The following is a 13,963-nucleotide window of genomic DNA, read 5'->3' as shown; positions in this document are numbered from 1 at the left end:
TATTTGTATAACACATTTCAACAAGGCAATTCAGTCTATACACAGTTCAACAAGCAAAGGAAACAAAAGAAAAGAAAGTTACAGAGCTGAAGAGAGAAAATTATGTTAATCAAAGAGGCAAACAAATGTCTTTAGTTGTGTTTTAAAATAAGGAAAGGCAGCAGACCTGCAGTTTTCTGTGAGTTTGTTCCAGATATGTGGTGCATAAAAACAAAATGCTTCCCCAAATTAATTTTTGATTTTATGGTCAGAAAGCAGACCTTTCCCAGTCGGGTAAACCAAGTAAATTAATTCAGTGTCTGTGAATCACAGGGATGTGGGGCATCAATTGACTCTTCCACTTTTTGCGTCTAACCATTCAGGGCTTTATATACCAACAGTATTACTTTGAAATACATTCTTTGACACAGGGAGCCAGTGGAAGGATTTAATATACTCCAGTTTCTTGGTATTATTCACAACTATCATCTGTTTTGTGTTTTTCAGCCAGAAAGAGTTTGCAGACACGTGGGAGCCAACCGAGGGAATCCTCAGCCAGCTGAAGGCCACTGAGACGGCCACTGAGAACACCAATTGAATGGGGGGTTTTTTGTTCTTGAATTTGCACAATTTGCTATTTATTTTGTTTGTTTGTTTATTTTTCTTATTTGCACTATTTTCATAACTTTTTGTTTTCATAAGTATTTGTTTATACATTTATTTATTTTTTCTTGAATTTGCACAATTTGCTATTTATTTTGTTTGTTTTTCTTATTTTCATAACTTTTGTAATAAAGTATTTGTTTATAAATCACAGCCTCATCATTTGCTCAGTAGGACTAGGTGTTGGCAAGGGGCCCGCCATGCATACAATTAAATAAATGGGACACAGTATTTCAAAAGTCTTTACAGTTCTACTGCTCATATTGTTAGATTTTCAAGTTCAACCTGTGAATGTGTGAAGACCTTGCTATTGTTCCTGCAGTCATGGAGCTTAGACTGTACACTTGGTTAACATGACGGTTGTCATCAACCTGGTTTTGCCTCCATAATCATTCTACTATTGTCTATATTCTAGCTATTGTCTGTGTACTGTACAGTGTGGTGCAAACTTTCTAAAGTAGTTGGAAACAAAAATAACTGCAATGAACATACATTTTCTTCATAATCATAACTATGTATGCCAGCACAGAATGTACATCCCCATCAAGAGTATACCTAGTTGAATTGGACAATTAAGTCACATCCAGTGCAGGTGTGATTACTGGAAACTGGAAGGTAACCCGGTTTGATCCAGGCTCCCCGAGAGTTAGTGTTGAAGTGACCTTGAGCAAGACTAATCCATAATAATGTAATAGTGTAATAGTAGGGTAATAGTGTAATAGTGTAATAAGTGCAATAGTGTAATAGTAGTGTAATAGTGTAATAAGTGTAATAAGTGCAATAGTGTAATAAGTGTAATAGTAGTGTAATAGTGTAAGGACATATTGATGACCTGGATGAACTCTTTTGGTATACCAGTTTCACTCCCATTCCAGCGCATATTTGATTGTATATATACGTCAGAGAAGTACAGGAAAGGACAACAGAAATGGGTAAATGCAGTAGGCCTACTGTACAACTGGACAGGTTTGGTACTGATTATGGTTATTAAATGCAGGAATATTCTCCATTACTGAAATTAGGACAGACTGTTAATATTCTTGGAATAGGCTGCCCATTTGATATTTCTATATTGACACTTCTTTGACATTGATATATCAGGGTAACACATGCTATGCATCCCATCTAAAAAGCTTTATGAATATACTTAAAATGCATTTATAACTATGGTATATGTATAGTGACTCATAGGAATAGACTATGTGACAACCAGGTATAGTCTGGTGACCACCAAAGAGACGGGTGACAGCTGGAATGTAGACGGCACCCGGGTGAGCAGTATGGGTTAGTGCCCCAGTCTGTGTCGTCCGTGAGGAGGAAGCCCAACAAACCCTCGGTGAGGCCTCAGCACCACCTAATCGCTCGGGTGGAGTCTGCATCAAAGTCGTTTGATTTGTCACACACGTTACCGCAGTGAAATTTGTTCTCCACATTTGACCCATCTCTTGGAACGGTGAGGAGCAGTGAGCTGCAGCCGTGCCGCACTCAGGAATCATTTGAATAGTAGATTTGATCCCCCAATCCAACCCTTTGATGCTGAGTGCCAAGCAGGGAGGCATTGGATCCCATCTTTACAGTCTTTGGTATGACCCGGCCGGGGATCGAACCCCGACCTCCCAGTTTCAGGGCGGACACTCTAACCATTGCCCACCACTCCTGAATGAAGTGTCTGATGCTGGGACTCTGGTGAAACGCACAGGTCTGGGCCTGAGAGCAGGAGTGGACCTGGTGAGACGTAGGAGGAGGAGTCAACCCACAAAGCCTAATCCTTCCAGCCAGAAGTGTACCTCCCAGCCCTGGCAGAGTAGTTCAGGAGTAGTTCCAACGGATTGTGTGGCCCAGGGTTTCCCCTAATGGGACTGATTGAGGGTAGCTACTGGGACGTAAGTTGGGACTTGATCACCCCAGCTGGGTCGCCTGAGTGAGGGGTATGATGTTCGAGAGATGACCTTGGGATACATCACTGAGGATACGTCCCAGGTGCATCCATGCAATGTTTTACTAATAACCAATAACTATACTCATAATGCTTCATGAGTAGGTATTTATTACACATTCTTTATTACTTGCCTATGACTTATATACTTGACCTTAAGTAGAGCATCTACTCTGTAACGATGGAAGTTGGAGATCCATGCCCCACCTGGCTATATGCAATACCCGGTACCAGTGTCAGAGTACCCGTACACCCACTGTGTCCCTTTTATGCCCAGATATGAAGATTTCTGTATCTGTCTCTCTCTGTCCCTTCATTCTATGGAGTTGTGTCAAGGCATGCCCAAATATGAACTGAAGTGATGTCAACAGTCAGAACAGGCCAGCTCCATAAATGGAGATATAGGGGTGCAGGTACATAGCCCGGGCAGAGGCTTTTGGGCTGGTTCTGGACAATCATGCATCTCTGTCTCTCTCTATCTCTCTGTCTCTCTCACTCAAGGCCAAGCACTGCACTCCCTGTGGTGGTGCGGAACGTGTGTCGAATTTGAAGTCGGTGTGGATGGTTGGAGTTATGTGAATTCCAGACATAAACACGTACAGAGACAAGGCACATTTATAGATAGATTATAATTGGGTAATTGGACTCATTGTTGTCACTGCTCTAATGCATTGATGTGATAAGTCACTACAAGGCTCATTGAGGTGCCAACCCAGTTCCAGCAAGCTGCCCCGCGTCCGAAACGGTTGAGAAATGACAGTTACCGTGTGGCAGTCCCTCTACTGTACTGTACTGTCACTGTACTGGTACACCCGAAATCATCATATATATACAGTTAATATGTGCGTGTGTGTTAGGTTGCACACAGGTGGTGAAAAACAACCATGATGTTGTTGTGCTCATACCCAGCCAGACACCCATATCTCCGTAAGGGAGTGGTTGCACCATTAAAAAATGAACCCTTATGATTTATAACTACAATGCCTGTATAGTCTCCAGCAACATGTGATGTTCTACGTCATTAACTGCTTTATAAGTGTAATTAGTGTTATAAACAGATTATGCCTAGTTCATATACAATTATAGACTGATAGACATCTTATAATGTCTAGAGCACTTTCAGCATCCACCGAAAACCACCTAAGTGTGTCATAATGTTGACAGCCAATAAGCCTGGCAGATGTGTCACAGGAAAAAGGCAAACATACGACAAACATGGTATGAGAATCATAATTTTACTCATGTTTTAAACAATAGGATAGCAGGAACAAAATAGCAGGAACAAAAAACATGGCAAAACAAAACAAAATCCTATGTATACATGTATGTAATCTGGCACCACTGCTGTATCAGGCACAAGTAGTCATTACATAATTTGCTGGGGCGGTGCATACGCATCAAAATATGCTGGGACGGTGCATACGCATCAAAAGTGGTGCAAAGTAACCACAGTATACAGCTAATCAACTTACAAATTACATTATACATATACACAGATGCATTTAGTATTAATATCACTATAGCCCAAGATTAAGTAAATTGAAAGCAATTGACAATTTAAAATAAATAATGATACTGTATACGTGGTAACATATTTTATATACCTTTTTTTTCCATCAGATAGATGATTTATATTTCTTTGAGAAACTACGTAACGAAAAGGCCTTGTGCACTCCTACAAGGACAGGTGCGTCGGAGCCAACTGCAATTCATGAGAAGAAAAGGGTTCACTTATAGAGTAGTAGTTAACTACTACTCTATAAGTGAAAGACAGTGTGCGGGACCCTTTTCTTCTCTTTGAGAAACTAAAGAGGGATCCAGAATAATTCTAAATCGTTAGAACTGTATTTCTTTTATAGATAGAAACTTGTACCATACTTCATAATACTACTTTTTTACATACATAAAGTAGGTATGTAGCAAATAGCTTAACCTAATAATTCAACATTTCAAACGTTCCTTCACATAGCAGTCACGTACCCATGTCAGAGTATACCCGTTCCACTCAGTGTCCCTTTTATGCCCAGATATGAAGATTTCTGTATCTGTCTCTCTCTGTCCCTTCATTCTATGGATTTTTGTGTCAAGGCATGCCCAAATATGAACTGAAGTGATGTCAACAGTCAGAACGGGCCAGCTCCATATATGGAGATATAGGGGTGCAGGTACAGGCCCGGGCAGAGGCTTTTGGGCTGGTTCTGGACAATCGTGCATCTCTGTCTCTCTGTCTCTCTCGCTGTCCTTTCCTTTAATCCACCCGACACTGATCGACATATACGTCACCATCGAAAGCCGTCACTCATGCTTATGAGTAATGACTACTTGTCCTTGATATAGCAGTGGTGTCATAAGTTGGTAGAGATTCTCCATTGTCTAATCGTCATCGTCCTCATCCTCATCTGAGCTGTGTTCTTGCCAGTGTGTTTCATCCTCCATCGCCACCTCCTGTTCCAACAACATTGGACTTGGTCCAAGAATGGCCTTGTATGCTCTCGCTGCAGTCTGCTGTTGTAGTTTATGGTCCTCAAACCTTCGCTTCAGCAGACAGATGAGGCCCTGGGAACCCTCCTCTGTCAATCCATTTGGAAAATCTAGAATGTATGAAGAGTGGAATAAAGTTCACACTAAACTTTGTCGATAACACTATATTAAGGTCGCCTTTATAATGCATTATAAAGGCTGCTGCTGCTTATGCTTATACGACATTATTCCATTTAATACACATTGGTTGTTATGCATTGACAGACATTACAGCACTTCTCTATGTGTCTTTATAATCACCTAAGTTATAATGTGCTTTATACTTCCACTGAGCATAATAATGCATTATGACCAGCACTTATGTTATAAACGTGGTTATATGTTGTTATACATGATTATAAGTGTTATAATGCCTTATAAGCACATTATAACGCATTATAAAGACGACGTTAATATAAAGTGTTCTTTTCTGACAGTAGAGATCTCAAATACATAGCAACAAATAAAACATAGATTAGTTACAAAATACTAACATGATAGCAGTCACCTGACATTTTTCACTTACCTCTTGTCTGTGTGCTCATTGAAATGGTGTCCATCTGTGTCTGGACCTTTGACTGAGAGTCCTTGAGGAAAGCAAGGTGCTGCATCATCTCCTTTGTAATGATGTGCTTTTCCTCTACCAGCCGCGAAAGAAGCATGCGTTGGTCAAAGAGCTGCTTCTTGGTCAGGATATCAACACCATCTGTGAAGGAATGACAACATGATTAGTCGTGGGTTTTTTTAGAGGTGAAATGGAGCAAGAGACATTGGCATCCAAAAGCATACAGCTGTGAGTGCATGTGAGTCAGTGTTGTTATGGTAAATGGTGCATTTATATTTACATAGATGTGCATTACATTCACACACATTCATACACCGATGGCAGAGGAAACCATGCAAGGCACCAACCAGCACATCAGGAGCAATGAGGCTTGGCGTGTAGACAGACAGACAGACAGACACACAGAACACACACACACACACACACACACACACACACCTTAATGTATTAGTTTAGATACCTGCGTTCTGTTCCTGCCAAGGCCATATCATGCTCTGGGAAGCTTTGTTGGACAGCTTCTGCACAACAGAGCTTATGTCCACAGGGCTTGCGTCAGCGTGTTGGTTGTATCTCTCGAGCTCTTCCAACAACCTTTTCTTCTCCTGGCCAATTTTCTGGCTGATCTTCTGGCGCCTTTTATTGCGATCTATAAAAGAGTAGTATTACAAAGAAAAAGCTGTGATGGGGCTCTGTCAAAGGAATGAATGAATTAACGTTTAATGTATTTATTTATTATTTAAATTTTACGGGGCAATGTGTAGGTTTCAAATCGTTTTAAATTATCTAAATTAAATTAAATTATCAAACAAGATATGCTTCATAACATTGCCCTCAACCATAATGCAAACCTAGGGGGGATGCCCCCCTCAAACAGCTGGCCCAGGGACTCTGCCAGTCGGATAACCATATAGAAAACAAAAAGAAAGCTACCTGACATACTGGAAAGAGACACCCAAACCCAAAGCAAATGTAGTTCTATCTAGCAATAAAACCAAACGAGAACCAAAACCAGCCTTAACTAGGTACAGACTCAGCGAACAGAGTATTGCAATACAGAAAGGCCACCAGAGACAGCCCCCGCTTTCAAGCCAAGGAAATGTAGGAAACAGCTACACATTTGATTCTAATCACCTACCAAAACATCAGAGCACATACTTCAGATTACACTCACCCAACATGAGTTTGAAAAAATGACCAATAACAAAAAAACTCCCAAACCTACTAGGAGATATACAACACCATCCAAACAAAGCAAGATTTGTGAACTGTTGCGATAAAAGGCGGCTTGCGAATGGAATACAACCACCCCAAGGACAACAAACCATTGATTGACCTACTGCAATTATAAACAGAGCTGCTACCTTTAAACCAATATTAAATATATTTTTTGTATACTATGCTACCATTTCTTCCAAAGCAACTGCAAAGGACTGATGCTATTTATTTCAAAAAGCTTTATATACCCTGTATATAACGACACAATGTGACATAGCTCTGTTTACACAACACGTGTTGTCATTTTCAGCTGACAAAGAAATTCTTCAGTAGACAGTCTGTTACGAGCCACTGTCTTAACAAACACAATCATGCAAGTATGCAGCTGAAACATTTAAGCTTAAACTATAGGTACTATACATACCATTATCCCTGTAAATGTAGTGCTTCTTTTGGCAGATGCTCACAAAAAGTGCTTCAATGGAGAGCTGCAAAGCATGGACATTCACAGCACTGGCCGCTGCACTTCCTAAGAAAGAATAAATAATCACACACATTGTTTTAGTTTTTTCCTGTTTACCGACAGACTTATTACTTAGTTTTCTTTGTTTGTCATCTATATTATTTGTATTTGGTAAGGGTAGGCAAATTAAGCTAATTAGCTTCAGCCTACACCTTTTTTGGTCATAGCAATGTATCTTTATTTATATACCGTTATGAGACCAAAATGAAACATTGAAAGTGAAGTGAAAAAGTGATTTACTTACAGTACCCATCCCTGCACCATAACATATAGGCTACAGCTACAGTATATGCATTACAGCCAAAGAGTCTGACAGTGTTTGTGTAAAAGATTCTTCCTTACCGGTCTTGGCCCACTGCTTGACATCAAGAACCCACTGTTGTAGCATGTCATCGCTACAATGGAACTGCTCCTGCAACTTTGTCAAGTTCTCAGCTACCTCCAAAGTCTTCTCTAGTGTCTGCAAAATTGCAATACAGAAACATGTCATAGTATTTGAAGTTTCACATGTAGCTGCTTGAAATAGTTATCCCCTTTTCATCAACATACCTTTTTGTATCTCGAAGACAAAGCAATGTGTAGGCCATTCTCTTTGCGGAGATTCCAACCCATTGCATGCACAGTAAGCATGTCAGTTCTTACTGTAAAGAACACAAATGCTAATAAGAATGTGTTGAAAATGTTTTATGTGTAACTTTGCAGGGTAGCATGGGGTTAAATAAGCTTACAGACCTGACTTTGTCATGTATTTAGTGGTCAGAGCACATCGGGAGAGATAACTGTTGACTTGCTCTACTTCTTCTCCCAACGTTGTTCCGATACCTTCCTGGTTCCTTGCATTCCACTGGATCTACAGGAAGTATGGAATTGTTTAACAGTGTGGAAGCTAGCATGATCACAATTGATGCATATCCTGAGGTCACTTGGTTTGTGTGGCTAATCATTTATTTTGAGAATTTAAATGAATAATTTAATTTAAGTCATAAACAAAAATGTAAGAAGCATCACCTCGCACTTGGTATTGTGTGCTTTCGCATGCATCACTGACAAGCAATGTTTCTGTTGCTGAAGGGGTTGAAGATGACTCAGGTTCTCAGACACCTTCTCCAAGTATGGCACATATCGGCAGGTCACATCCATGGCCAAATATGTAGCACTCTGGAACTCTTTTTGGAGAAACATTGGATATGCAAAGATTTCCCCTCTATACATATTGAGACCTTTTTGGGGGGGAAATTAATATTAGAGAGCATAGTACAATGAAGGGCCTGTAATCATCTACATTTTTTTAATTTGAACTCATCAGGATTATATATACTAATACCAACCTTTGAGAAGGAAGCCATGCCTACAAACGGCAATTTCAACACCTTCTTCATCCAACTTGTTGGCCTGTTTGGATGACTCTCGAGCAGCTCTCCAATGTGAATCTCCACACATGGCTTTCCCTGCAGTCTGCAAAGTACATATTTCGAAGATATTAGGAGTTGATTAAAGACAATAGATAGCAGGGCTATCTACAAAATTAGTACAGTAATTACTCTTTATTGGCTGTTAAAAACTTACACTTTTTACAACTCCTCTGACCTCCTCAACAAAAGTGGACACGTCGGAGTCTTTTGCTAAGAAAAGTCCATCAAAGAAACCAGGATCTTGACTCCTAAAACAATAGAGTGAGTCAGTCAGTGACACACACACACACACACACACACACACACACACACACACACACACACACACACACACACACACACACACACACACACACACACACACACACACACACACACACACACACACACACACACACACACACACACACCAATAGGAAGGTCAAAACTCACTGATTTGCTTTCTGGAACCTGTAAAGTTTTCTGTTCCCATCAACAGAAACAGCCACCATTTCAGGGCTACAGGCCGGACAGACAAACAGTTCCTTTCCCAGAAGCCGGTTCTCTACAGAGTTGCAGTAAGTGTACTGCAGAAAGCTCCTCTGAAAAGAGTCTGCATTCACTTTTCCAGTCTGAAAGAAATACATAATATAATGGAAAAAAAAATCTGTACAACTGTCCAACCGTACGACATTATCAAACTAATTACTCACTCTTCCAAAATGCACTGTTCTCTGGTCTAACAGGGCTGTGAAGGCTTGTCTCGACATTCCTGGAGCTGTAGTCTTCATAGCTTCAAAGGAATGGAAGATGTCTTTGTGGAATAGGGTCTGTCCTTGCATTGTTGTAGGCCAGTAGCCACTTCTTATAAAGTCCCTGACCTCTGGAGACCACTGCTTACTGCACTGGTTGCATGATAACACCGGAACGTGAAGATCATAACGGCCTGAGAGTACATGAGACAAAAGTAACAGGGGGCACGAAAGTTATGTTGTCCTTTAAACACATACCTATCCACATCGCGTGTGTGTGTGTATCTAGATTGATAGACATAAATTCCTACCATTTATGCAAACCAGTATGATGGGTCTACCGACAGATACTGCAACATTAAATGTGTCGCAGGTGCATATATTTGCCGGATAGGCGGTTGGCAGCAAACAGTCTGAAAAGACAAGAGGACAATCTGGATGAAATGTTTGGTTTGAATGAAGGTACATGGATAACACATTTTAATATAGGAGACAATGTTGTATGTTAATTTAAAAAAGAGACACAAACCTTGTTCACAAATGGTGTATTTACCATCGATGAGTTTCACTGACTCCGTTGGGGGAATGTATTTATAATACCCAAACATTGTGGTTTGCCTATTGTGTAGAATGTGATGTTCATGAACCAAACGGTCACATTCCACACAAAACCACTCTGACGGCATACAGTCCCCACAACGGATGACTGCTTCTCTCAAACGACAGTGTTGACACACCATCTTCACAATAGTCTCTGCAGACAGCAAGTTGTCGACATTGTGTTCTCTTGCTTGTTGCCAAGAGAAGTGTGCATCTTTCTGTCTTTGGGTCCAATTGGGCTGTTCTACACCATGATCCTGCACATCAATGCCTGCCGAGTCCTGTATAAGCTCCTCGAGCCTCTGCAAATTAAAATCTTTGGGAGAGAAATGGAAAAACAAACATACCGTAATTTGCAACACCACTGCCACAGCTTTCTTTTGAGGAGTGTATTTTAAGTAGTTTTTATACTTACCAGGTTCTTGGTAGCCAAGACATGGAGATGAGACAGATTTACTGACAGAGGCAGTGGATGTAGATGTAACTATTTGGAAGTAAAAATAGCAAAAACCACATTAGACCAAATAATTTCAAACTCTTAGGCAGTATAAATATCACAACAATAACACTATCAAACGATTACCCTACACCTAATCAAAGACCACTCTCTATGAATGAAGTCCTTGCCATACGTTTTGAGATGGAGACTAACCATTAGTTGAAGTCCTTTTCCTTGGTCTCTTTCCTGTGGGAAGAGGAACCCCATTTGCGTCTCTCTTCAACCAGATCACTTCAGGGCATGAGACTTCAGGTTTCTTTGTCACTGGCAGTTTCTTCTAGATGGACACACGTCATGAAATATAGAGAAATAGGCATCAACTAACAGAAGTTAAATTAATTACACATTGATGTACAAGAATGTAACTTACTTCTGCCTTCATTAATGCTTGCCCGACCAGAGCAAGACCTTCCAATCTGGCCTTATTAGACACCGAGTCTGCCTTTATGTGGGTTGACATTGTACTGAAACAATAAAAAAATGTGTAAGTTGTTAGTCATTAGTAAACGGTTGGACCCTGTTAGAATGGAAACAAGTGTAATGCTTTATCATGGTGATATCTTCCACAGTAACTGTTTTTGTATGGACCTGTGGAATAACTATAAATCAATCAGGCGTCAATCAGTAGGACATCCTACACCTACCTATGTGGATGTAGGCTACAAAAAACACAAAACACAAAAGAGCTGGCCAAAAGTAGATTGTACGTAGACTGGACTCTGGAGACACCAATGGAGGGCTTGTCTAAGAATGACAGAGAGAGAGAGTTTGAGAGATTAAGTATTTGGTTTAGTACTCTTCCACAGTGCGGGGCAATATGCCAACTACACTGTATTCCTAACTACACCCTGCTGGATTCCTAGATACTTAATCTTAATCAATGTGCTGGATATAATAACCAAAAACATTTCTGGTTGGTGCCGGGCCATCCTCCAGCAAGTAAATAAGTCGCACATGAGCATAAGTAGTAATATTTTATTTTTATCCCAGTTTTTTCACCCAGTGCCAATTATCCTGGGTGCTACACTTCCTCTGCCAACCTGGGGGGGCAGCGGACTGACCTCATGCCTCCTCCTATGCATGAGGAGTCCAAGCTGCTTCTTTTCACCTGACGGGGGAATTTCCCCGGCCGGACGTAGCGTGTGGAAGGAACACGTTATTCCGACTTCCCCTCCATCAGGCGGCCCAGCTGGCCAGGGGGATGTAGTTTTAGAGACCAGGATTACTGCATGTTTTTGTGAGGGTACCTACCCTAGGGGATACGGGGAGAACATGCAAACTCCACATAGAAAGGTCCCTTTGCCTCGGGTATGGGCACTGATGACGCGGAGGAGGGAACACGCCCCCAGCACCCACAGCGTCCAGAGTGGGAATCGAACCCAGGACCTTCTAGCTGTGAGGCGACAGCACTACCGACTGTTCCACCGTGCCCCCAAGTAGTAATATTTTGATTAAATGAAAATGGTGGGCTCTATTGTAAACAAGTATTAAATGCTTTATGGTGTCGTCCACTCACAGTTAACAGTTTTGTATTGAGTTCTGCTTGAAATATACTGTAATTCTGCAATAGTCCGGCAGCTGTGGTGCACGGGTGGGAAATTTGGTATAGTATTCTTTATTGGCCTAAAATATTGTCTATATATATATATATAATATACGTATACATTCATGAATCCACTTGTTGACCGGCTGTCAGTATATGTCAAAAATCCCAAACTTTCCTTATGCTTCAACTTCTTCAAGTAGCATGTGACATGTAAAACTATGGGGTTTTCATGATTCTGAACCAAGCTTTCGTTTTGCACAAAAAATACTCCTTGGGCTATAAAGAGCCATAGCCACTTGCCCAAAATGTGCTGATCGACTTCATCACATTTGTCACGACTGCTATGGTCATGAATGCATGTAGGCTATAGACAATATTTTAGGCCAATACAAAAAAGACTATATAGCCTACCACGTGTCTCACTTTAAACAAAAGAAGCCTGTCGGCTGACGGACTACAGACTGTTAATAAAATATTCAATCAAACAAAAAAAGCGGTGTGAACTATAGTCTTGATCACTTTCTGTAAACCTATTGTGAACCTACTGTGTCCATGTTATTGTTAGCTAGCAGCCATATGCTAACCCTAGGTAGGTCTTTAGTTCTAACTTGTATCTGAACTGAATGCAATAATTATGTCACATGGCCCCGTCATTTAACGTGAGGCAAAAAAGACACAACAACTAGATCGATATAGACTTTGATACAAAAATATACCTTACCTTTCTAGTGAGACAACTGCAGTTAAGGTACTAGCATAGTACTGTAGTAGTGTAGTTACTAGTAGACGCTCAGACGGATATAAAACCGGATCTTAAACAAGAGAATGCTTCCGGTTTCCGGACAAAACTAAGATAAATTAAATAATACAATAAAAACATCCATATCTACATATTCCGTGTGGATTTCAAATATAAGGTTATTAACCCATGCCCACTGATGTTACAATTATGTACGGTCGATCAACTAATAATACTAATTATTATTATCGTGGTCTGGGAGGGAAGTCTGTTAATTACGTTGAAAAGTTACGTGTTGCTCATTTCATATCGACAGCACCTGGAAGAGTGGATTACGTCTGCATCCAAAAAAATGAAGTGCTTACCCCATGGATGTTAAAATGCTTTGCGGGCCCTCAGAATTAACCATATCTTCCGTGTTGTTCAATTAAAAAGCATTTTAATCCGATCGATGGCCATTTCTTCCTATTTATTTCAACTACGACCCTATCGTTTAGTAGGTGTACTGCATGCTGATACAGTGAACGTTCTTTTAGAAAGTTGCGTTCGATCCGATTAAAATGCTTTTTATTAAACAATACGGAAGGAACGGGTACTTCCGTGAGCCCGTCAAATATTGTAACAATTATGGCCTTGGGATAAGCCTAAAGATGAACGTTTATGTAGAAGTAAGGGCCAAATGTGGAGGAAGTAAACGATGGCTTCATAGCCATGCCCAAATATGTATTACAGACGGAGCCTTAAATGTTATAAAATGAATTACAAAAAGTCAATAACAATTATGTTTATTAAAATACAATACCATACATACATAAAAATGCACGACAGAAGCGATATCAGCTTGGATCATTTCAATTTTTTTTAATTTTTTTAACCTATAGGTTTCAATGGTGGGCATAATAGTACGCTATGAACGGACTTGCGGTGTGGGTTTTTTTTTAAGTCACGTGACATCATCCGGGACACGAATCCATAGGTTTCACTGGTGGGACTTTTAGTATGATATGAACGGACTGCGGTACCTACTAGTATTCT

At 40.4% G+C, this 13,963-nt stretch overlaps 1 protein-coding gene and 1 long non-coding RNA gene across 2 annotated transcripts; both read right to left on the bottom strand.

The window, feature by feature from the left end:
- Positions 1-4,481: 4,481 nt before the first annotated feature.
- On the bottom strand, positions 4,482-9,345 carry LOC310877947 (uncharacterized protein). Its single transcript, XM_083791965.1, has 11 exons — positions 9,246-9,345; positions 8,968-9,061; positions 8,730-8,856; positions 8,410-8,621; positions 8,134-8,251; positions 7,951-8,042; positions 7,744-7,861; positions 7,303-7,407; positions 6,124-6,309; positions 5,625-5,804; positions 4,482-5,169 (listed from the first exon to the last, which is right to left on the bottom strand). Exons 1-11 carry the CDS (start codon positions 9,302-9,304, stop codon positions 4,952-4,954), a joined length of 1,509 nt encoding a protein of 502 aa, XP_083648091.1. The 5' UTR covers positions 9,305-9,345; the 3' UTR covers positions 4,482-4,951.
- A 186-nt stretch (positions 9,346-9,531) lies between these two features.
- LOC310864454 lies at positions 9,532-11,102 on the bottom strand. Its single transcript, XR_014569749.1, has 5 exons — positions 11,014-11,102; positions 10,797-10,920; positions 10,074-10,628; positions 9,856-9,957; positions 9,532-9,738 (listed from the first exon to the last, which is right to left on the bottom strand). It is a non-coding gene; the product is annotated as an uncharacterized lncRNA (long non-coding RNA).
- Positions 11,103-13,963: the final 2,861 nt, after the last annotated feature.

The sequence above is a fragment of the Protomyctophum parallelum genome (genome assembly GCF_964188405.1).
Source record: "Protomyctophum parallelum genome assembly, chromosome: 1".
Lineage (NCBI taxonomy): Eukaryota > Metazoa > Chordata > Actinopteri > Myctophiformes > Myctophidae > Protomyctophum > Protomyctophum parallelum.
This window is presented reverse-complemented; position numbering and strand designations above follow the sequence as displayed.